Raw genomic sequence first — 23,435 nt, forward strand, 5'->3', positions numbered from 1 at the left:
AATAATAAAAGCTTTAGATTTTGGTGCTGTACATTCTTTTTATATTATAGATAGTCTTTGATACATAAAATGTGTTTTTTTAGGTAAAAGATATTATTAAAAAAACATTTAAAAAATTACTCAATAAATAAAATGTTTTCATACATTAATACTAACGCATTAGATATTTACCATTTTTTAAACTGTAAACGGTTTTAAGTTCTCGATTCTTACTTACTCCATCTTTGGAAGGAAATTTAATTAAGTACACACTCTCCATACTAGGAAATTATATTCAAACAAACATTATGCTGAAAAGAACTATATCCTTTTCTAAGCAGTTTTTTATATATATGTGTACTGATCCGGGTTACATCTAATATAGGTACAACATTTATATATGCTTCAACATTTACATATGCAATATTTTTTTAAAAATGATATTTAGTTTCAAAACTAGGTTATTAGTTTTTCAATAAAGTAATATTCATTTCGAAGCACACTGTATTATTATTTTCTTGTTACGAAAGATTTCAGTACAGTTTGACTCATCTTATAGTTATGACGCACTTTAATTTTTATGATGATTAAATAAAGTTTATTTTTTTATAGTTAGGATTCGAAACTTTCACGAACGGCACAAAAATACAAAACTTTTAGGTGGTAATATAAAGAGCATTTTCAATAATCTTTCCTTTCCTTCCAGGGCTTGCATTAGCTTAGGAGTTTTATTTATAGTTGCTGGAGTTGGAGTAATCATAGAAGGAATTTATTTCTTATTTGCGAAAGATATTCCAAAATGGGTTTGTTCAAATATTTTATTTGTTTATTTTATATCGAAGCAATACATAAATTAATTTTACTTTTCATAGCTTGAGTGCTCACGACATAATTCCTTTTTTTCTTTGTGAGTGTAGCAATTTTTTGTAACTATATATAACGTATATCCCATACATGTTATATATTGTTACAATTTTTATATTTTATAATCATAATTAAATAATAAAATATCAAATTAATTAAGTATAATTATAATAATAAAACCTAAAATTATTAAAGTTCATTACACTTTGAGTTATATCAGGTTTGTAGATATGGAATTTTCTAATTGATTTTTTACTATTTTACTGGTGTGCTAACATTTTGAAATTTTATTTTCTCGTTGAAAATTCACCATTATAATATTTTAAGACTTAATTATCAATAATCGATTACTTTAACCAGAATTTGTTTTCATATTAGTGACACAACCTGTTTTTGAAGTCTGTTTTATTTCATTCATTTTTCAAATAAGATTTGTGTATGACTTGATTGATTAATGACCTGTTCTGAAGTTGTGTCATGAACATAAGGATGTGAAATGCGTTTTAGTCATGAATTTAGCAGACATAATAGAATGGTGATGTAAACGATATTTGACCTGTTACTTATATGATGAAAAACTGATTTGTACGATACTTGATTTGTTGATTTTTATGTCACACTAGCACAATCCACTTCATCTTCCTCACTCATTGGGTTTAGAGTGTTGGGTGTAATTGATTCACTCTAACAAAGGTACTTTTGTGCTTCTGCGATGTTTCTCACATACCGGATTTGTTGGTGGATCCGTTGTGGCAGATTTGTCGGCATGCATGTTAAAGCTCTAAGGTACATGTCCTCTCGCTAATGTGATGTGGAAATTTGGAGACGAGTTATCGGTTCAACCGGAAATGATTAGAAACTACAAAATCCTTCTTCAAAATACCTTAGAATAGTTTCAAAAAGGAATCTTAGCCTAATTAATCCTAAACACTATCTTAAGTGTCTCTATTTAAGTAAAGTCTTTAATTTGTGAACAATTCTTTTAACATGAAAATAAAGTACTTGTAAAATTTATTAAAAGTGCATAAAATGATATATTTAGATTTAAATTAATGAAAAAAGGTGTTTCATCACAGATCATTCCTATTTTTTTAATAAATTCAGATGAGACGTATTATAAATTCTATTATATATCAACATTTTTTGCATTCAATTGTTTTCTAAATCAGAAAAATTTTAATGTGTCTATTAATTATTTTTTATTTATATGTTTATATTTATTCTTAAAAACAATCTTTCTTGTATTAAATGACATTGCTATGTCTTTTTGTTCATCTTATAGTGGAAGCTGAGAAATATATGGCAAATAGCAATTTTTATTGCTAGTTATTATATACAAAACCTTGACTTAATTATTCTCCTACTTAAAATACATAATTCTCCTACTTAATATACACAATTACCATTAATGCGCAATAAGAAAAATTCCAATTTATTATATTAGTTCTATATTTATTCCCTCTAGACGGTGACATAGATCCGAAGCGAACACTGGTACTATTGCTTTATAGAGAAGAGGCTTACTCATGCGCAATTGCGCACCTACACTTTTATGCCTCTCTGTAAAAAATTCCGAGCTCATCACAAAGCTGACTAAGCTCTACCCCCCATTGGATTGGTCTCGGATCTCCGCGTCTCTTGTACTTACCTGTTTTTTTCACTCTGCGCGTTCCTCTTAAATGTATAGCGGAAATTCTCATCTCTCGGGGGAGAGAGAAATAAAAGTTTTTTTTTCCACCGAAAATGACGTTGATATCTATTCAATCATCAATTTTCTACCGCAGCTTCTCAAGTAATGCTCGCCATTTGTTTAATATATAGCGCCCCTGCATGATGCTTAAAAGATAACATCAATTTAACTCTGCTTTTAAACAGCATTGCCATTTGTAATGATTTAAATATCAAGCACGATTGGTATAACAACTTATAAACCTTTGATAAAGCTTTGTCAAAAATTTCAAGAATATAATGTCTGATGCATATTTTTATTTTCTTGTATGCGAAGAAATCAAAGAGAAAGCGTGAAAAAATTCGAGCTCCAGATTTAAAAGAATCTCCACGTTTCAGATCTCCCAGAGTTCAAAAAAACATATTTTTGGAGTTACGTCTGTCTATGAACATAACTCAAAAGCGCTTTGAGCTAGACGGATGAAATTTGGGACATGGACTTAACACCAAATCTGAATATCTCTATCAAATTTTGAATGAATCCATTCTGAAGAAGTCTATCCGTTCGGCTGTCAGAATATGTGGCAACACGTTAACTAACAAACGGAAAGGGCTAGATGGATCAAATTAGGTATATTGGTTTAGCCTCTATCGTCTCTCTAAATGGATCCCTATCAAATTTTGAGTCGATTTTATCAGGGGGAGTGGTGAAAGTCTATCTTTCTGTACTTTTGCATGCATGTAAGGGCGATTGCTGAAATAAATGACATTTGGTATGCGATTTTATGACTAAAATTAAAGATCTGTGCCAAATGTTGGCTTCAATCGGTTGGAAAAATAGTGTTCAAAATACACGTTTGGTGGTCTCGTGTTTATATATTAACTGCATCCTAGCGATTAATCGCCAAGAGTCATACACGAATATCCTTTTTTGTAACCATTGTTCGCTAATGACATGCAGTTAATAATACACATGAACATTTATTAGAGAGTATAAGAGAATATTTTGAAGAAACCACCCCGCTGGCTGATTGACGTTTTTGTCGGTCGAAAAACATGAATGACATTTTAGACATTCTTTAGTTTTCATCTTCTGAATGGAGAAAATACTAAGACTTACTGTTAAAATTTAATATAAACAAAGTGGAAAGAAACATAAAGAACTTTGACTAAATTATTGCAAATAATTAAAATCATTTTTCATCAAAAGTAAAAGTCATATTAAAATCATTTTTCGTCAAAAGTAAAAGTCATATTAAAATCATTTTTCATCATTTATAAATTGTTATTGAAAAAGTTTGAACTATTGTTGACCACAATAAAATCGTAGACTGAAAATGAAGTATTGTCTTCTAAGAATATTTATTTTTTAAAAATAATTAAAAAGAAGTATCACGTTCTGATGAGTTTTTATTTTTTTTTAAAGATTTACAACCAAAAAGGGAGATTAATCTGAAGAAATAAAATATGTTTAAAGGACTTTTAAACCTCCATTGTATCAAATATAACAGATTTTCTGAAAATGTATTTTAACGGGGAGGTGTTTGTTTTCAAGTCTTTTAAAACTCTTATATCAAATAACATTTTTTTTCTGAAAATGCATTTCTATAAGAAGGTGTTTCTTTTCAGTATTCCGTTCTCATCATATTAGCAGCTGTTGGAAGCTTTGTATGCTTTTTGGTGGGATTTGCCAAATATGTTTTAGGCAGAAAACTGAACAGCGAAGCTCTATACTTAGATGGTAAGTTCAAATATTTATTTCCCTAAGTTTAAGACTTTAAAGATAAAAAACATAAGTTATCAATTTATTTGAAATAAAGTGCGCCATTTTCTATCGAACATTGTTTGGAGAAAATTTTGGGGTGATAAACAAGATTTTATTTGTCCGAGATCTGTGGATAATTATATTAGTTATATATACTCGTTTTTCGGAAAGCTGAACTGCTGAACTTTAAATTTTAAATTGATTGAAGTTGCATTTCAGATTGTTCTGCCAACTGAAAACTTTAAAATGTGATTGGTGAATCAAAATTAAAACATTATTTACCTTTATAAAATTTCAAAAACTGAAATAATAACCAGAATCTGTTACATATATCTGATGCTTTACATAAATAGGAAATCATATGTATACAGGGTAATTCCGAAATGACGGGTCAAACTTTAATTGTAAATGAGGTATATAGACATATAATTTTTACAAAGAACATGAAGTCACAAATTAAAAGGACGGCCACTACATGAGGTCTTTTGTAAGCGGATTACTGAGCAATTATAATTTTTTTCCGACGTATGATGTCGGCTTTCACACGCGATGAAACTTAGAACACACGTGGAAAACATGTGAAACATAATTATATGTCTCTCTTCTTCTATTTCATCTCTGCCTTTATTGGCTGTATTTCAATTTTCTTAATTTGATAGAAACGGCGTTTATTATGCTGCAGGTACTTTCCCACAGCCATTTATGTTTTTTTTCATTGTTAATATTATATTCCAATAAAAAAAAAAGTGTTTACATTTGAAATTTTCCCTTTTTTGTTTTTGTCATCTTAAGCGTAATTGTAAGAGATTAACTGTCGTTTCTCATATCATTATTGTGAGTATACCTTAAAATACATGCATCAATATTTCATCCCGTTTTCTTGAATGTTTTTTGGAATCATCCTCTAATTCATAAACAAGAACAGAAAGAGACTCTTGTAGGACCGTTCTTTGCGTTCGAGACCCATATTTTACAGGAAAAAGGATTTTTCTGTACTTCAGATCTGGCATTAAAGTTTGTGTTTTGATTATTTTAGAAATATCCTATATTTAGAATTGTTTGCTTTCATAGAAGTTGGTGCATTTAATAGATATATTTTTAGAATCTGAAGCCCTGGAATCGTAATATAGAATTTTTGAAAAATTTATATTTAAGTAATGAAATGATCTTTCTTTTAAAATATGAGAGTTACTTCATAATGAAAGAAAGAAAATGCTCAAGAACATTTTAGAAACATAAAATTTCACACTTTCTAAACTTTGAGCCACTCTGGAAAAGTTTTGATTAGATCCTATTTCACTTTAAAAATGGTGTAGCTGAAAGAGGGATGTCTGCAACTTTGTTCAAATACGAATATTTTTAGAGCATTTTATCTTAATGGAAGACATAAGCAAATGGAAACCAGGTCGAGAAAAAGTAGAAAAGTTAATTATAAATTCTAAGTCCTAAATCTCTACACATTTTATTTCTTATTTATGCGAAGTACTTCAGGTTTTGGTTGAAGTTTTATCCTAAATTCTACCTTGATTTCATTTCAAAATGATGTGATAAATTTAGCGTAAGAAATATTTTTATTACTTAAAATAATTTTATATTTCTAAAGTCAAAATATACATGTTCTAAATTATAAAACAGAGTAAATGCAATCATTATTATAAATACATTTGAATTTAGATAATGCATAAAAAATGGTTGATTAATTAATGGATAATAAGAATATAAAAAATGTTGCAATTAAAATTAGCTATACAAAATTACAGGGCGCATATCAATTGATCGATTTGGAAACAAATTGATATTTGAAGAATTTATATTTATTTAAAAAATACCAACAGAATGTAATAATAACAGGAATAAAATGTAAGATGCTCTAAAGTGTATATTTTTTATATTCGCTGTAGAAGTCTTCTTCAGTAAATTATACATGATGACCATATAATTGTTAAGATTAATTACTAGTCATGAAGTTACTAGGACAGCTGCTCATCGAAATATTTGGGTAGATACATATGGCATCCTTAAATCGCAGAATAATGCTGTGATTAGAACGTTATTGACATATGATCTTAATTGAGTACGTACGTCTAAATCTTAAAAATTAGTATCCACTAAACTAATTTGGACATCCGAACATCGAGCGTTTTGTAAGTTTTTGTGATTACAAATTTATGAGAGTCAAATCCAATTCATGATGTGCATGAGGATGAGTCGAATAACTCCTGAAGTAACATATCACGCGAAATCTTGCGTTATTAAGACTGCACGTCACCTTCGTTGGCCGTACAGCCGTGTCTTGCGATCGTTTGGCATAATTCAGAGATAATCTAGGAATTTTTCGATACACAACATTTATTAGCTGCCCTTGTCCTGGCTTCTAAAATTATTTCTTTCAGTTTTTTTACAATTTTAGAGAAAACTATGGCTGAAGTGAAGACTTTTTACGTATCATATGTTACAAAATTTGTGCAAATAATTTCAACGCAGTAGTTTTTTAATGAATGTTTCAACCTTGCAGGCTATTAGTAATTTTGAAAATTAGAGATTGTATGTTCTAGACTCGATTTTCGATAAACTTTAATTCAGTCAGATTAACATTTCTATTTCACGTGCTTTTTAAGCACAGACCTCATTCTTTTGACTTCATCCTCGTTATTAAATAACGAGGATCACATCTGTCCCATTAGAGGTCATTGAATAAGATTGATTTAATGTGAGTTCATCAGGTTTACATTTGTGAAATCAAGACTCGAACTCTCGATTTCGATTCTGCTATTTTCTACTACAACCTTATTTTGACAAATACGCGCAAAAATATGTCTTTTGTAAGTTAAGTCTGACTGATTACTAGATTTACCTCAAGGTTAGCTATTACTTTGTTTCAGAATGGAACGTTAAAATATCATTGACATTAACACTATTATATGCCCATGTAACAAGAGTTAAAGCAATTCTTCGTCAGTATGATTGATCAAGGAGGGTGGTAAGGGGGGAAGGTAAGCAACCTATTCCTCTTCAGAGGGATATGAGCCGAAGACATCCACCCCTACAATGGAACGCATTAATGTCAGAAGTAAACAGATTAGCAAGGGAAAAAAAACCTCCTTTTACTAGTAAAATCAGTAAAAGTGACTGAAACTATTGTGTGAGTTTGGATATTAATGAAAACAATACTTAAAATGAGAGAACGTAGGAATACTTCACTTCAAGATTTGCCATTACTTTTCTTTTAAAATTGCGGGACATCAAAATTCAATTATAATAAAAGTTAAGGCAAGTAGAATAGAGTTTTAAGCTACTATGAAGGATCAACTAAAAATATCATTAACATGATATTCCAAGATTTATTTTGCTTGATTGAGATACAATATCACAAATAAAGTATATGAAATCAACCAAAATAGCGCAATAGGCATTGCAACACCTTGAAATAAAGTAATAAAATTTAAGTATAAAATGCATTAATAAACTTACAACGGTTGTTTCTTTTCTTTCAGCTTTGAATTCCATTTTAAGTGGCTTATTTGCCCTTGTGATAATAATTAGTGATGTTGTGTATCTGAAGAACAAAACTATGTGGTATCTAGATCCATTGCTGAGTATTGTTTTGTCCGTTGGAATGCTAGCTTTGGGTTTCCGGTAAGTAGATTTAACATTCTTTTCTTTTTATTCATTTAAAGAAGAAATCAAAAATTTCAATCTTTAATAATTTTTTTTTTTAAATAAGGGGCGTTTATGAACATGAAAATGTCGGTTTAGTTAAAATGACATGTGGAAAATTTAAGGAATAGCATCATTTGATGTAGTGTACCTATTCTGAAAGTAATAGATTGGTTTAAATGTAGCATTAATGAGCCCATACTACATTTTTTAGTTGATATGACTTTTAAGGAATTAAATAACATTCAGGCGTCTTAATTATTTTACAATATAATGCATTTCATATTATAAAACAGAAATAAGATGAAATGTTACAATTTATCAATTCTATAGCCAATCATGAATAATTCGGAATATCAACTAATTGAAAATTAATTTAATTTAGTTCCTCGGAAAGTATATAGAACAGAAAAAAATTCTCAGAGAAACATATACATTTCTTGAGTGAATTGAATATTTTGAAAGAAAAAGTTCGTTTCTAAATATATTTATAAATAAGGAAAATAATTTTAATAAGTCAAATTTCATTATATATTTATTTCTATACTTCATTTGTTCATATATTTATGAAAATAAAATTTCTATACCAGAAAGGAGTAGCACTGAATCGGTGGAAATAACGAAACGTATTTATTTTAATAAAATTTAGAAATAATCACAATTTTAAGGGAAAAGTGAAGTACATTAATTATATGTAAAATACAATAGAATATGGAATTCTCGAGAAACATTACCTACATTTCTTGTTCTCTGAGATCATCGGTATCCTCTATGGGATGGGAAAAGGAACGATGCTGCCAGTCATGACTTAGTCATCTCAATCGACGATAGATCTAGTGATCATAGTAGCCTGTTTAGAATGTTGATATCGCTAATGGCATGCCACGTTACAGTTTCGATATGAGGGTTAGCAAAGTCATAATGGAACAAACTTCCAACATTTCCATTTTTGAATTGTACTACAGTAAATTGTATCAATATTTTGGTATATCGGTCTGCATTCAAGGTTGCCGGGAGACTGATAAAGTGATGATGTCTTAATGGTAATTAGATCCTTTTCCAAACTACAATGACGGGAGCTGGCGCTCTGTATTTACGTCGCGAAATTGAAAGTCTTGCAAACGGCCATAACTTTAAAAACCATCTTATTGCCAATACGATACAGAAATGGATTTAAATCCTCATTCAGCTATTTAATGGTATACTTGAATAAGGCTTTGATGGTGCCTAAGAAAAAGCCCAAACATACCACATGAGTTTGAAACCAGATACAATTCCTGTCTGTCTACTTAGCTGATTCCATGACTTGTGACTGCTAAAATTAGATCCGCCAACAAATTCCGATAATTTATATCAGTTTTTCTGTATTTGCTTATATTTTCTTTCACAATATAGACTAGACTGAAGAAAATCAGACCAAGATGGGACAGATCATACGCTATTATACTACCATCAATGATTGCTTGAAACTATTACCGTTAGAAGTTGCTTATCTTGATTTATTATTCCTACGAATTATTAAATAGAAAATCCTTACCTTCGCAATCACACAATTTTGTCTCATTTAAAATTGCATAGATTATTTTAATTTAATCATAATAGATGAACCTTATTTCTTTCAAGGCATTCCATGTATTCTTAGCCAATAGTAAGACATTTTTTTAAAAACTATTGCTACTTTATAGGATAACAATAAGAGTTACTTAAATGATTGTCCAATAAGCATTCACTTCAACGAAGCGAGTTTATGTATATGATTGTCAAGCTGAAATCTTAACAAGTGTTCTGGCTAGTTTATATTAACGTCTCGATTTAAAGCAACACTTGGCCTATTTCGGGACGGACCTCTCAAATTTGAACCGCAGTCAGATGACAAGGACGACACCTGAACTGGTACTACCCTCTCCAAACTTCCGCTCCACATCAGCGGGAGGACATTTGGCCCCGGCGGATTTAATGCGCACTAGACTCGCTCACACGACGGTTTTTCGGTGGAATCGGATCTCGAACCTGGAACCTTTCGGTCCCGAAGTCGAGGCTTTACCACCAGACCACCGCGATCTCTTAAGTGCTCTGGCTAAGCTGCAAGAAAAGTATTATCTGGATATCTCGAGCTACTGTTTCTAGAACTGGAATTTTTATCTTCGTCAGTGTATATTGCATTAGCTATTCTCAAACAGCGTGAAAATGTCTGATAAAGGAGATAGATATTAGTTAACGTTCTCTTTGATAAATAGAATGGATCACATCGAAATGTCAAAAGTCGAAAGAGTTAAAGGAGAAGAAATTTCAATAAAAAAGAACTACATAGCGTTAAAATGATTAAGATAGTAAATTTTCACTTTTTTATATATTTCCAAGTATTAAAATCTTTCTTCCGGCCAGATAAGGTTTTTCATTAACTATTAGGCATTATCAAATTTAATTAATTTCCGTTACTTTAAGTTAATTATCCATTATAAAAATAATTTTTTAAATATATAGATAAGCCCTAACATCTTTTAGTTTTCTCAGGCAAAAAAAAAAAAAAATCAATAATTTAAGTAGGTTAATTATCTGATGCGTTAAAGTTTGTTCATGATTAAAAAGTGATATTTTCCGAGTTGAATAAGTTATCCGTTAAAAGGTAACAGTTTTTATACATGGAATGTTTTATGCGATTTCAACAGTTTCATTTTTCGAAAATCTTATTAACAGCTGCTATTTTTTAAAGTGTTAAAAGCCTTTCTCCTTTTACATGAGGCAAGTTTTTTGTGGAATGATCTATAATCTTTTATAACTTCTTTTCTCACAATCTTGCTGAGTTTGAATTTATTGCAAGGAAAAAATTACTTAAAGGATGATATGAAAATTTTGAAATTTCTTGTGACTTTGAAGGAGACTTCTGACAGCATTTCAGCCATGAATTTTGAAGGCAATTGGGTTCAGTGCCAGTATTTAATTGAGAATCAGGGCCCCAATTAATTTTGTAAAGGTTATAAGCGATATTAATAGAAATTGGAAAAAAGAAATGATGATCGTTAAAATTTTATGGATATTTCTCTAATTAAAGTGATACATTAGTTTAAGAAAAAGGAATGGAACTAAAATATATGATTTGTTGCAATAATTAAATTAGATTTATGCCCCGTTTTGGAACAACATAAGGATTTTGTGCAATGGACCTTGTAATTTTGAATTCTACTTTTTACAGATCTAAGAAAAAATATTTTGTAAATATGAGCAAAAAGATTATAATTGAAATTATGTTTAAATATTCTTTTACCTTAAAAACATATGCATCTATATTTTTGAAGATTATTTTTTTTAATTTTTCAGTGGACCTTTTTTAATTGATAGATTGAAGCATATATTAAAGAGTATCAAAAGAAGGAAATTGAAAGAAAAATCTTCCAGACACTTACTTTGTATTGCACTGCAAAAATAGTTTTTGTGAAGTTTAAGAATGCTGATATTTTTTTCTTTTTCTTTGCTATAGAAGGTATCAATGGAAGTTTTCAGATGAAATTCGTACCTAGCTATCTTCAAAGGAAAATGAAACAAAAATCTAAATTAGTTAATGAATCACAATTGTCTTGCTGACGTAAAAACGAGAAGTAAACGAATCGAATACGATGTATTTCTTTCTGTTGTTATAAATGACGAATACTAAATCCGTATCACGCCAGTTAATGAATTAAGAGGAAAAAATCTTCTTTCTTTGGCTTGTTATGCACTTCAGTTTGCTGCTAGAGGTTTGGTTTATTAACATTGCTTAACCTGTCTTTTTTTATTGAAGAAACTGCTTTAGCAGTCAAAATTAAAGTGTTTCTTGTTAGCAGTTGTGACATTTCATAAATAAACACATTTTTGTATAATATTATTTATTAAGATAAATTATCAGTGTTTTAATCGCAATGTCTAATAAATACACATATCTTTGGAACCGTTAATTGTTTGTAATGCATTGTAGTTTGAACTATCTATTATATAAGAAATCGGTGATAATCATAATTCAGCTATTAAAACCTTCTTTAAATAATTTGAACCAATTTTTCCCCTTTAAATACATTGCACTATATATATTATTACGATCCAGTGAGTGTACATTGAGAAACCCAACAAGTTCGAGTACAGATAACGATGCGTTATTCCATAAGAAAATTCGAAACACAGGTAGCAAAACACAATCGAAAATTTAACAAAGACTAGACTTGTAAAAAGCAACAAAACACTATCAAACAGAAATTTCTAATAAAATAGCAGCGCAACATATCAGAGCATCGTGTAAAACTGCCAGAGAGCTCTCTTTGCGATAAACACTTCAAAGGGAGAATCAGTCTACTAATTGACGCTCTCGCATGTCTCCGTTTATGTAAATTCCTTGAGAGGTTGAGGAAATTTCGAGAAGGGCCCCCGATTCCCTACTCCTAAAAGAGATATCAACAAAATTCCTGCAGTTTTGAGAATCTTCATTTTCGATGCCAAATTTATCGTCAAGGTCAGAAGTCATTGACCTGATATCCAGTCAGTAATCATTCAAGATATCTGCAAAACTCTTTTCCTTACTATGAATTATCACATGTAACACTGGTAATGGCAAAAGCAATGTAGCTTCAAGGAACAAAGTATATCAATAATTGTATTACCATTAAAATATATTGTAGCACACTTATAGTACATGTACTTAACACTTAACGCACCATACCTCTGCTTCTAGAACTCATGTGGCCCCTTTCCGGTTTGGCATGGATATAGATGAACTTTATTAAAAAAATTACACAACAATTAAAAGGAAAGAAACAAATGACAAGAAGCATAAACACAACAATTAAAAGGAAAGAAACAAATGACAAGAAGCATAAACAACATAACAAGAAATTATAAAAACTAGAATGAAAAATATCTTGAGTACAAAAAACTGGATTAATGAACATTAAAATGTACAGTAAGAATGAAAATATAAAGGAGTAATAAGTATTAGTAACTCGAGGGCGGTTAAAGAATAAATTGTAAATAAAATGCGAGGTGAATTATATGGTGTCCTAAGAAATTAATAAGATTAATCTAATTGAAGCAGTTCTCCTTGATCAATTAGGAATCTAATCATGTTTATGATTCTTTTTTTGGAAGATGAATTATAAGGACTCTTTCGTACCAAAGACTTTCTAACGAGGATGAGGGTTTTCAGAGGTGCCATGAAAGAGTAAAAAGGCAAGATGTCGCAAAGTAGATGGGATCGCCGACTTCTCCACTAGAGCAATAGTCAGCTTCCGATAAATGGAAAAGGTGAAGAAAAGAAAGGAATGGACCATGTCCTGTTACAAACAGGATTTCTTCACGAGCCCAGGAGAGTGGTTGCAATTTTACTGTTTTGATGACTTTATAAACAGAACGACCCGTATTTCCATTATTCCACAGACTTTGCCATTTTCTTGTAAATATTTTCTGAAGACGCTGTTTAAGATGACACCGGGGTTTTGGAGCTTCCATTGGAATACCTTCGATAATGGCTGCTTTTGCTAGAATATCAGCTTCCTCATTACCCCGATAACCAGCATGTGCTTTGATACATCTTAAGAGAATATTTCGGTTTCGGAGGAGTAGGGACTGGTTGTCTCGAACAAGTTGATGAGGAGAATGGGGATCTTGTACTGCTAGCAAACTTGAAAGACTGTCTGTCCAGATTTTAATTGTCTCGTTTTCTTCACTAGCTCGTATAATAGCCCTTTTCAGTCCAAGTAATTCGGCTTGAAACACAGTATGGAATTCCTGTAGTTTTCCTTTCCATTCGAGGACTTTCATGCCATTTTCGAATGAGCAATATGAGCAACCTGTTCCCAGCTCTGTTTTGGACCCATCTGAGTAGAATGTTAGACTGTTATTCACTTCAAAAGGCTCGATTGTTGAAATTGGTTTTTCTATCTCAAACAATGAAGGGTGGATAGTAATATTCTTGACTTTTTCTTCGAGTTCTCTTGGATAATATGTTACACCTTCAAATTCTATTTCTCTCTCTAAGCAAGTGATATTGATGAAAAGGGCTTCTTGTTGGGCTTTCAGGTTAGTGGCATGATGCCTGTAATGAAGCAACTTGCAAAACTGCAGTTGGTGTTGTACGATATGATCCAGTGATATATAGGAGGAAGATCCTCTGGATAGATACTAGTTTTCTTTCCAATCTTGGAGAGGATGAGAGAGACCACGGACTAACACCATGCAGGAGCATCCTCTCGGTGACTGTTTGATAAAGGGTCCTTCTGAATCTTTGTTGTAGTCCCCAGAGGGGGCCTGCTATGTGGCAAAGCTTTTGATACTGGCTGATAGCCTTAGAGCCTTGTTCTTTTATGTGAGAAATCGAGTTTAACTTTTCATCTAAAATTACTCCCAGATATTTGAGAGATAACGTTGGTTTAGAGGCTGGGTATTTTATCGAACCATTGGTCCCCTGGACAATTTTCCTATAAGTAAATATTGTGATTTTTCTATTGATTTTTATCGGTCCATATTTTTAAAATTTTGAGTGCTAAGTTAGTATGTTTTTCCAATTCTCGCCGAGTTCTCCCGCTGATGACAAATGTGAAATCGTCTGCATATGCTTTCAAATGAATTTCTCTTCTCCAGTCTGTTTTTAAAATTTCATCTGCAACTATATTCCAAAAAGGAGGAGATGTACAAGATCCTTGGGAGCAACCTTGTGTTTGCTTCCATACCGCTGATCCATCACTTGTTTGAATTGCCACTTTGCGATTAGAAAGGATGTCTACTAAGGTTTCTGAGGTATTTGTATTCGAAAAAAGTTTACTTAATCTTTTTCTTATAGTGTCATATTTTAAGTTGTCAAAAGCACCTTTGATATCTAATGAAATAATTATAAAGCAGTGTTCTCTTTCCTTGGTCACTTCGATAACATCTAGAAATTTCCGAAGAGCATGATTTATTGATTTGTCTTCTGTGAAACCAAACTGGTGTGAGTGTAACACTTGTTGCTTATTAAGAGTAAAATTAACTCTTTGGAGTAGTAATTTTTCTAATAGTTTTCCTAAGGTCGGGAGGAGAGAAATGGATCTATAAGACTTCAATCTATTTTTTCTTTCCCTTTTTTCTGAAAGAGAACTATTAATACCGTTTTAAAAGGAGTTGGGAATTTTGTGAGCTCAAGGCATTTGTTTATGAACGTGGTTAATAATTCTGGAAAGTTACTGTGGATAATTGAGATAACTATGGAATCAATACCATCATAATCAGGGGCCTTGTTTTTAGGTAGTCTTTTAATAATATTTTCAATTTCTGTTTTAGTAAAGGCTTCTTCAAAATTACAAGGGGTGGAAAGAATATTTATTTCTTCTTCTGCTATCTCGGGATAAAGCCGTTGAAGGATTTTACTTGCAAAGTCCTTAGCATTTCCTGTAAAAGGGTTTTCCAACAAGTTGAAAATTACTGAGGGCGGTTGAATTTACGGCGGTCTTTATTGAATTAAAAGGAATTCCGTAAGGGGAACTTGCTTTCGAGTAGAATTTTCTCCAAGCGTTTCTCTTTGCATGAAGTATTTCTTTTTTGTAGATTGCTCTTTTCTTTGAATAAATTTTCTGGTAATGCTCTCTCATATCTCCTGTGCTCTTCACACGTCTCCTCAGTGCATTTAGTTCCTTTTTCTTTATATCCAGATTTTGGTTCCACCACGAAATATTCGGTGCTGTGGAAATTTTCCTAATATTGTGTGAATGTAAACAAGAATCTAGTATTTCCAATTGAAGTTTTTCGGTAGCGGTGTTGTTGTTTTCGGTTGTTGAAGATTCTTGAATGATTTCCATTAATCTAAATAACTTTTCTCCGAAATGATTGCAAAACTTTTTGTGACCACCAAATTTGGTTTTGAATCTAAGATAGGAGAGTTTAGAAATTTCTGATTTAATGATGATTTTAATAAACTTATGATCACTGAGAGATTCATTTTCCATAACCTCCCAGTGCATGAGTTAGCCAAGATAGAGTTAGAAGCCAGAGTTAGATCACGCCAGCATGCAGCGTTGTGGCGTTGAAAAGTGGGTTCTGCGTCTGGTGAATTTAAAAGTTGGAGGTTTTTTTCAGCTTCGAAATTTTCCACTTGATATCCTCGATTGCTATTTGCACGGTATCCCCATCGGATACTATGCGCATTCATGTGAGCACCTATGATTAGGTTTTCCTTCTGTATTGGTAGATGTACTGCAATAAATTAATCATTTTGGCAATTATTATTCTAGCATCAGAATCTGAATTCCGCTTAGCAACATGAACACGATGCTATCTACGCCATTTGACTCATATGATTCGTCCCAGTTACATGACTCCTTTACTACTATAGTTAATAGATGGTAGAGAAGGGATAATCTAATTAGAAGAAGATGTGAATAACAGATTAGAGTCATGCAGCGACAATGTTAAAAAGAATAAATCATCTGAAATATGCTATGAATATGGATAGATTACATATAAATACAATAATGTGAAAGGATAAAAATGGTAAAAATACATTAAAATGCAATAAAGGATTAAAACTACAATATCCTTCAACTCTTGCAGAGCACGAATCGCCACTGAGTATGTCATTGACAAATTTTGATTTAAAGAATTTTGTATGCATTTGTTCATTCATAAAATTATCTCAATAATAATTTGGGAATTGTTTCTTTGCAGAACTATTATAATGCAGTGCAGGCATGGAGAATACGATCCTGCTGAGACGTGAACATATTTCTACAAACGATGTATCTTTATTTAAAATGTCTAGATTGCTTTCATGATGTCAGTTTGTATACAAAGTATGCAGATTGTTATGAAGACATTAATCCTATGGATTGATATTTATGATAAAGGATGGCATGTATTACCTCACAGATAATACGTGTTTAGGATATATAGTTGTACTATGCAATTGATTATAATTTCATTAAGGTGTATATTTGAATCTAAAAATGATTAATAAAAATATTGTCTGAATATCTTTTTATATTTGTTCTCACTGATTACTATATCTTTTTTAAGATGTTACAAAAATATGTTTTATCCCTATATTTTGAATGGTTGATCAGTATAAGTTTTGCCTTGATTAAACGTGATCAGATACGATTGATGTGAAATAGCTCATTTGTTATTATTTAGAGCTCGTGTTACTTGTATAATTTCCTTAGATACATAATCAGTCATTCATTTTATATTACATTTATTCACTCGATATTATCAACAGTCAAAGCTGTCATGTTTTCTAAGACAGATTCTTGAGGAATATTATACGCTTTTTAATGTTACTTCTATAATTGACATTAGCAAGGAGAAAGCTTAAAATGTAGGATGATAAAGTATATATATCTATATTAATTATTAATTTACAGAACTTATTTCATGTTTTGGCATGGCATATAAAATCGCTAAAGAAAACAAAACGAATGGAACGAATGGTAACGAATGTAAAAATGGGTGAATGAAAATGTATAACAAACGTATAACCAACGCATAATATAATATATAACCAACATATTCTAACCAACATATTTATGTAGAAAAATATTTCGGTATAAAATAGTTTATTTTTATAGTAATTATTTGCTCATAAATTACGAGATACTGTAAATTTGTTTTTTTAAACATAAAGTTAAACATAATAATAAATGTTTGAGCATTATTCCATTATTCAAAAACACTGGAAAAACCATGACATCCACGTATCTAAAGGCACAATAATTATAATATTAATAACAGCTAAAAGACATGTTCAAATATGCTATTTACCTAATTGAAATTTAACACTAAAATATTTGTCATGTTATATCTTTAATTTAAAATATAATCTAGTGTTTTAAAGATTCTTTGAAAAGAGAAATTATTCAGTAAATAAAATAATAAAAAGTTATTGGAATATCAAAAATAAAAAAAAGTACATAGAGTTTAATGACTTTCTCCTAAATATAATTTTAAATTTAGAGCTTGATGTAATACTATGTATGAGACGTATTCATCGGCTAAAAATATGGAATTTTTTTTAAATATATATATATTACAGTAAAATTGAAGGAGAGAATTTAAAAACTTCGTTTAGAGAATCTAAAGTTAAGTTTTCATTAAATATTTTTCGTTATTATAGTTTTTATAGTTTTTTTTATACAAAGTGAAACTAAAAATAATAATAAAAAAATTGTCGTCAAAATATAAAGGTCGATTTCTTATATTATTAAAATAATATTTTACTTCCAGTATTTAAGATATAGATGCCATATTTTTACCAATACACCCACAAAGCAATAATGTTTCTTCAAAACAGAGAAAACAGCCATAACTCGGAATCCACTATTAAATTATTGGAAAAAAAAAGGTGAAAATAGAAATGAGTAACAATCATGCTTTTACCAGAAATGAGTATCTATCATGCTTTTTATTCGCATTCCTGTAATTCACCAGATGCTTTTTGTTGATTATTAAAATTTATTTTATTAAATAAGAAAATTCGATTTGATTATTAAAATTCGAAATAAAGCTATTAATCCACTATGGAAAGCTGCCGAAGAGCCTTGGTTAATTTTAGCCCTTATGTTCATTTTGTATAGTATACCATACATACAACTTTATAAAAATATACTACCACTATAAAATAATTTTTAACTTAGTTTTATTAAACAAGTTTTATTACACGATTTTTTTATTTATTTTTTGATGTTTTTTATAGCGTAAAGAAGCTACCTATATACATTTTTTTTTTGCTTTTCTTCAAAAAAGCAATCTTGCCACGATAAGGATTAAAGTCTTTATAAGTAAACTGAAGCTTTTCCAAGCAAAAAAAAAAAAAAAAAAAAAGAAAAAGAAAAAAAAAAAAGCAAACATACAATTTACAACTTGAACAGCATATTCAAAAGTTTTAATGAGTTTATTTAAAAGTCTTGCATGTCGTTTTATTTTACTGCTCATTTGGAGTTGAATGCAGAGCTCACTGTGCAAAATTGAGTTGAGAGTCTCAACGGAATTTTGTACATGAATCTCTCGCACACCATCATGAAATCTCAAATTCCTTTCTATAAAAGTGTAAATGACAGCAATTCAAACATTAACAATTATGAAAATATACAGAATCAATTTTTAGTAGCAGATATAAAAATATTTAGCCCATCGAAATTCCTAATCCGAAATAATTTATTTTTGTTGGAAATTGCAATTTATGTATTTCTATTTTGATTTCAACAGCACAGGAAGTTAGTTTGTTATACATTCTCATTCTACAGTTATATATACTGAAACAACCATGTATTTCTCTTCTAGAACAGAATCGTTTGGACAATTTATTACTTCAAACTATTTAAATAATCTTAAAATATCATTATCTTGTATTTCGATTAAAAATCATCTTGGAAATTCTCCAAAAATAGTCGCGAAAAATATCATCCAGTAAAGTGGAATATGCAAGTTTAAATAACTTATTGGATTAAATATTAGCCTTTTTCTAAGGAATTTGGCCTATTTTAGCTGAAACTGAATTTGCACAATACTTGCAAATTTGTTTTTGTCTTTGACTTTGTTAAAAACCATTAATAGTAAGGCTACTTTCTGAACTGAAAACCGATCAAAATGACAGGAGTGTTTCTGGAAAATCTCAGCTTTATTAAATAAATTTCAAGTTCAAAGAATAAAGGCTCTCTGGAAGAAGAAAATATGTCTCTATAAAGTTTTTAAAAATCACATTTTTTTTTGTTGAATTATATTTTTGTTGAATGTTATACTTTCATTCATTGGAAGAAACATATAGTAATGAGAGAAATATCTCTCAAATTGCTTCATTGTGCTTCTTCTGCTTAGTATAAAAATTCCTTTTAAGCTTGTTTTATTGTCATAAAGATGTAAATAAAAGTAATTCTATGACAACTTTCTTATTTTGCATAAAGTGCTAAGAATTGTTTCATACTTAGTTTATTGAAAACAATCGCACTTGAATAATGAAATTAAATCCCAACATAGAAGAGGTTATCATTTTATTCTTTTTTTTCTTAACAGTGCAATCCTAGAAAAATATTATTGTCTATCCTTTGTGTGAGAAAAATAATTTACAAGAAAACTAGCAATTGTTTAGTTGAAGAACTAAACAATTGCTAAAAATTTTAAAGGTAGTGTAAAAATTATTAGGAAAATCGCCAATTATACATAGTAATAATATAAATAATAAAGACGAGTGGAAAGATTCATATTTATTAATGACGAGCAATTATTAATTAAAAATAATTTTATTTTTTTATTTATAATTATAAATAGAAATGAATACTTAATTTTATAATTCCAAATGGTGGGCATCGAATTATGTCTAATGTGTTCATTCACTGACTTCACTGAAAAATTCACTGAAAAAAACACCTTTAGCAATTGCCACTAAACATTTTGAAGGTGGTGTGAAAATCATAAAGAAAATCGCGAATTATGCATAGTAATAATATTAATAATAAAGACTAAGGAAAAAGAGTCACATTCATTGATTATGAGCAATCATTAATTAAAAATATTTATCATAAATAGAACTGAACAATTGATTTTATTATCCCAGATAGTGGGCTGCCGAATCATGCCCAATGTGTTCACCCACTATGAGTATGGTACAAAAAGAATCGTGACGTGAATATTTATCCTCCTAATTTTATTACTAAAGATACTCACAAGTATTACATTTTGAATCGAATTACAGAAGTTGACGTTTCATTTAAGACAATCGATATGAGTTACATAAGTCATTAAAAAGGTTTAACTTGTACTCTGACTTCATTTTCCGATTTTATTTACATTTAAGAAAAAATTGCTTTCAAAATTTCACCAAGTTCACATTTAATGGTTATTTTTCATTGCGAGTTTAAATCCTTTGTATCACTGCTTTTTGCCCATACATTTCCGTTTAACACAAGATTCATTGTGACATTTTTTGAGTTAAGACCGTGTTTTCAAGTTAAATATTAACAGCATTTCTAGTGTCGAACTTAGCGCATCAAAAATACGCGCATGATCAGTCCAATATATCTGCTAAAGAAAGTTTAAACCAGAAACGTCACTAAAGAGTAAGACATTTAATAAAGCACATTTTGGGATACTTTTCTGAATCACTTGATTCTTCAGTATTTTTATTTTGATGTCCTACATTTATATTAGTTTATTAACTCGAAATTTTATGAAGAGCAGTTTCATTTTCAAAATTACAACTCACCATTTTACTAAAACGTTTTTTACAAAAGAATCATTGTCTTCCATTCGATTTATTTGTTCATTTTACTTTCGTCTTTTTTTAAAATCAAAAGTTTCGTATTTTCCTGCTATTTTTGAATGTTTTTCTCTTCAGAATAATAAAATCATTTTGTGGTTACATACTTTTAATTTTTCTGAATAAAAAGAGTTAAAAAAAAAAACTATTTTTTTAGTAAGAGTACGCGCAGATAAGAATTAAATCGTAAAACATTTAATGCCTCAGTTAGTTATTAAACAAGGGGAGAAATATTTGTAATTTTTAATATTACGCGAAAATGAAACAAACAAACAAAAAAAAAAAAACACCCAAGAATTTTATTAAATTTCTAATAATTCTGGAAAAAAAAAATCCAATATTAAACTTTTTTTTTTTAAAGTTGTTGGTTACGAGGTATCCCCACAATCCATATTTAATGAATATGCTAATTTTAAACCTAATTATAGGACGGAATCAATCACATGGCAAACGTAACGGTGATGATGCCATTAAGCATGTACCTGTATAGCGCATTTCACTGTTCCGTGAAGTAATGCCTTTTACCCTCTCAATAGAGTCAGAATGATTCTAAAATAAAATTGGGGTAATGAATTTGAAATTGGAAATTTACGAGCATGTTTGAATTCATTGAATCATAACAGAAATTGAGTAGTAATGCGAATTAAGATATTGAAAAAATAACAAAGCAGTCAAAATGAAAGCTAATCCAAATTATCCATGTATATGGGACCGAGGAAGTGTATGACAGAATTTATGCTTTTGTGGCAACATATTAACCTTCAACACTCCTTTGTTATCCAAAAGCAAATTACATGCTGATAATGCTTTTCTGGTAGCATTCGATGGTAAAATTAAAAAAAATAAATCAATTACTTTGATTAACAACCATTACTAGTAGTTGCTATCTCAGTAAAAATCTATCTAAACTGTTTGAATAAAAACTGTATTATGTGATTTAAGCCTAAAATATGCATGCAGCCCTATGTCCTCCTAGTGGTGCTCTTAAAATGTTAAAGATTTATATCACAAAAATGTCACAGATGTCTATTTCATTATCAGATTTTTTTTTATTTAGACCGTTCATATCTCCATGAAATATTAATTGATTTACCAAAAATTATCTTCAATCAACTGATTTTCGCCTTCCTTACAAGTAATTGCTTTCACTATTCTGCTATTTATATATTTTATGATTTAGAAAAAAATATGACTCTTATGGTAATCACAAGTTAATACCTTAAAAAAAGAAAATTTTCGTTTGTTAACTTTGAAATGAACTAAATATTTTGTAAAATGATTGGAAATATAAATGCAGCATATTTTCTGGAATTCACTCAAAAATGACAAAATTATATGAGTTTATTTTCCGCGTTTAATAAAAATAATCATAGCTTGCTTTCCAGATAGTGGTTTAATTATTGGTTACTAGGGAACCGAAATGCTAATCTGGCCGTAAACTTCTTTGTATATAACCTTGCGTTATTTTTTATTCCATTCATATTTTGATTGGTGCATATACTACTTTTATTTTAAATAATCTGATATGGTTTTGTTGGAAAGATAGGCAAGCAAGATCTTGTATCGATTTTGTCATTTGAATGTAGTATAAACTTTAGAAATTACCACAGACAGGAAAATTCTCATGTGTGAAATTAATTACATCTTTCAATTAGTTTTAATGATTTTAAAAATTTAAATCCTGTTTAACTTGCACTGTAAGCGCTGATATCTGGAAGTATACAATTTTTTAGCGATATTTTCTGTAATGAGTATATCTACCAACGTTTCTTAAAGACTCAACAGTTTCATTTCTTGACAAACTCAGAGTAATGGTGCTCTATTAAAACAAACACCTACTCTGAATTCGTTCAAACACAGAACATTTTCTTGGCTCACTTTTACTCGAAAAGTCACCACGTGGCAAAACAATATATTTATATTTACTTACAGAGGTCAGGGTCAGTGCAAGATCAATATATAAATCTTAGTTTTATTGCAACATAAACTTCCCATCTTTCGCTTACTTGATCACTTCGCAAATACCATAAACATGGGTATCATTGGTACAACCTTTACGCTGATTAAATTTTTAGGCCATCTTCTACAGTTAGTCGTTTACTGGTTCAAGACACCGTGACGATGATTACGTGACCAGATGTGTCAACTACTTACCACCAGGAGGTATAAACGGAAAGATTCTCGCGATCAATCTCGAAATCATCCAATGTAACCATTGCTATAGCAACACATAACAACACACCAAAAGATTTAATCCAATGT

The 23,435-nt window shown here is 30.1% G+C and overlaps 1 protein-coding gene across 3 annotated transcripts in view; it reads left to right on the top strand.

The window, feature by feature from the left end:
- The window catches only part of LOC129958413 (transmembrane protein 163-like), a 74,097-nt gene extending 57,201 nt beyond the window's left edge, over window positions 1-16,896 (top strand). For all 3 annotated transcript variants that reach the window (XM_056070897.1, XM_056070896.1, XM_056070898.1), the window contains 4 exons: window positions 686-782; window positions 4,141-4,252; window positions 7,771-7,912; window positions 16,592-16,896. In XM_056070897.1, the coding sequence (XP_055926872.1) occupies window positions 686-782; window positions 4,141-4,252; window positions 7,771-7,912; window positions 16,592-16,643 (403 nt within the window). In that variant the 3' untranslated portion in view covers window positions 16,644-16,896. The remainder of the gene's footprint in view (window positions 1-685; window positions 783-4,140; window positions 4,253-7,770; window positions 7,913-16,591) is intronic.
- Window positions 16,897-23,435: the final 6,539 nt, after the last annotated feature.

The sequence above is a fragment of the Argiope bruennichi genome, chromosome X1 (genome assembly GCF_947563725.1).
Source record: "Argiope bruennichi chromosome X1, qqArgBrue1.1, whole genome shotgun sequence".
NCBI classification, from domain to species: domain Eukaryota; kingdom Metazoa; phylum Arthropoda; class Arachnida; order Araneae; family Araneidae; genus Argiope; species Argiope bruennichi.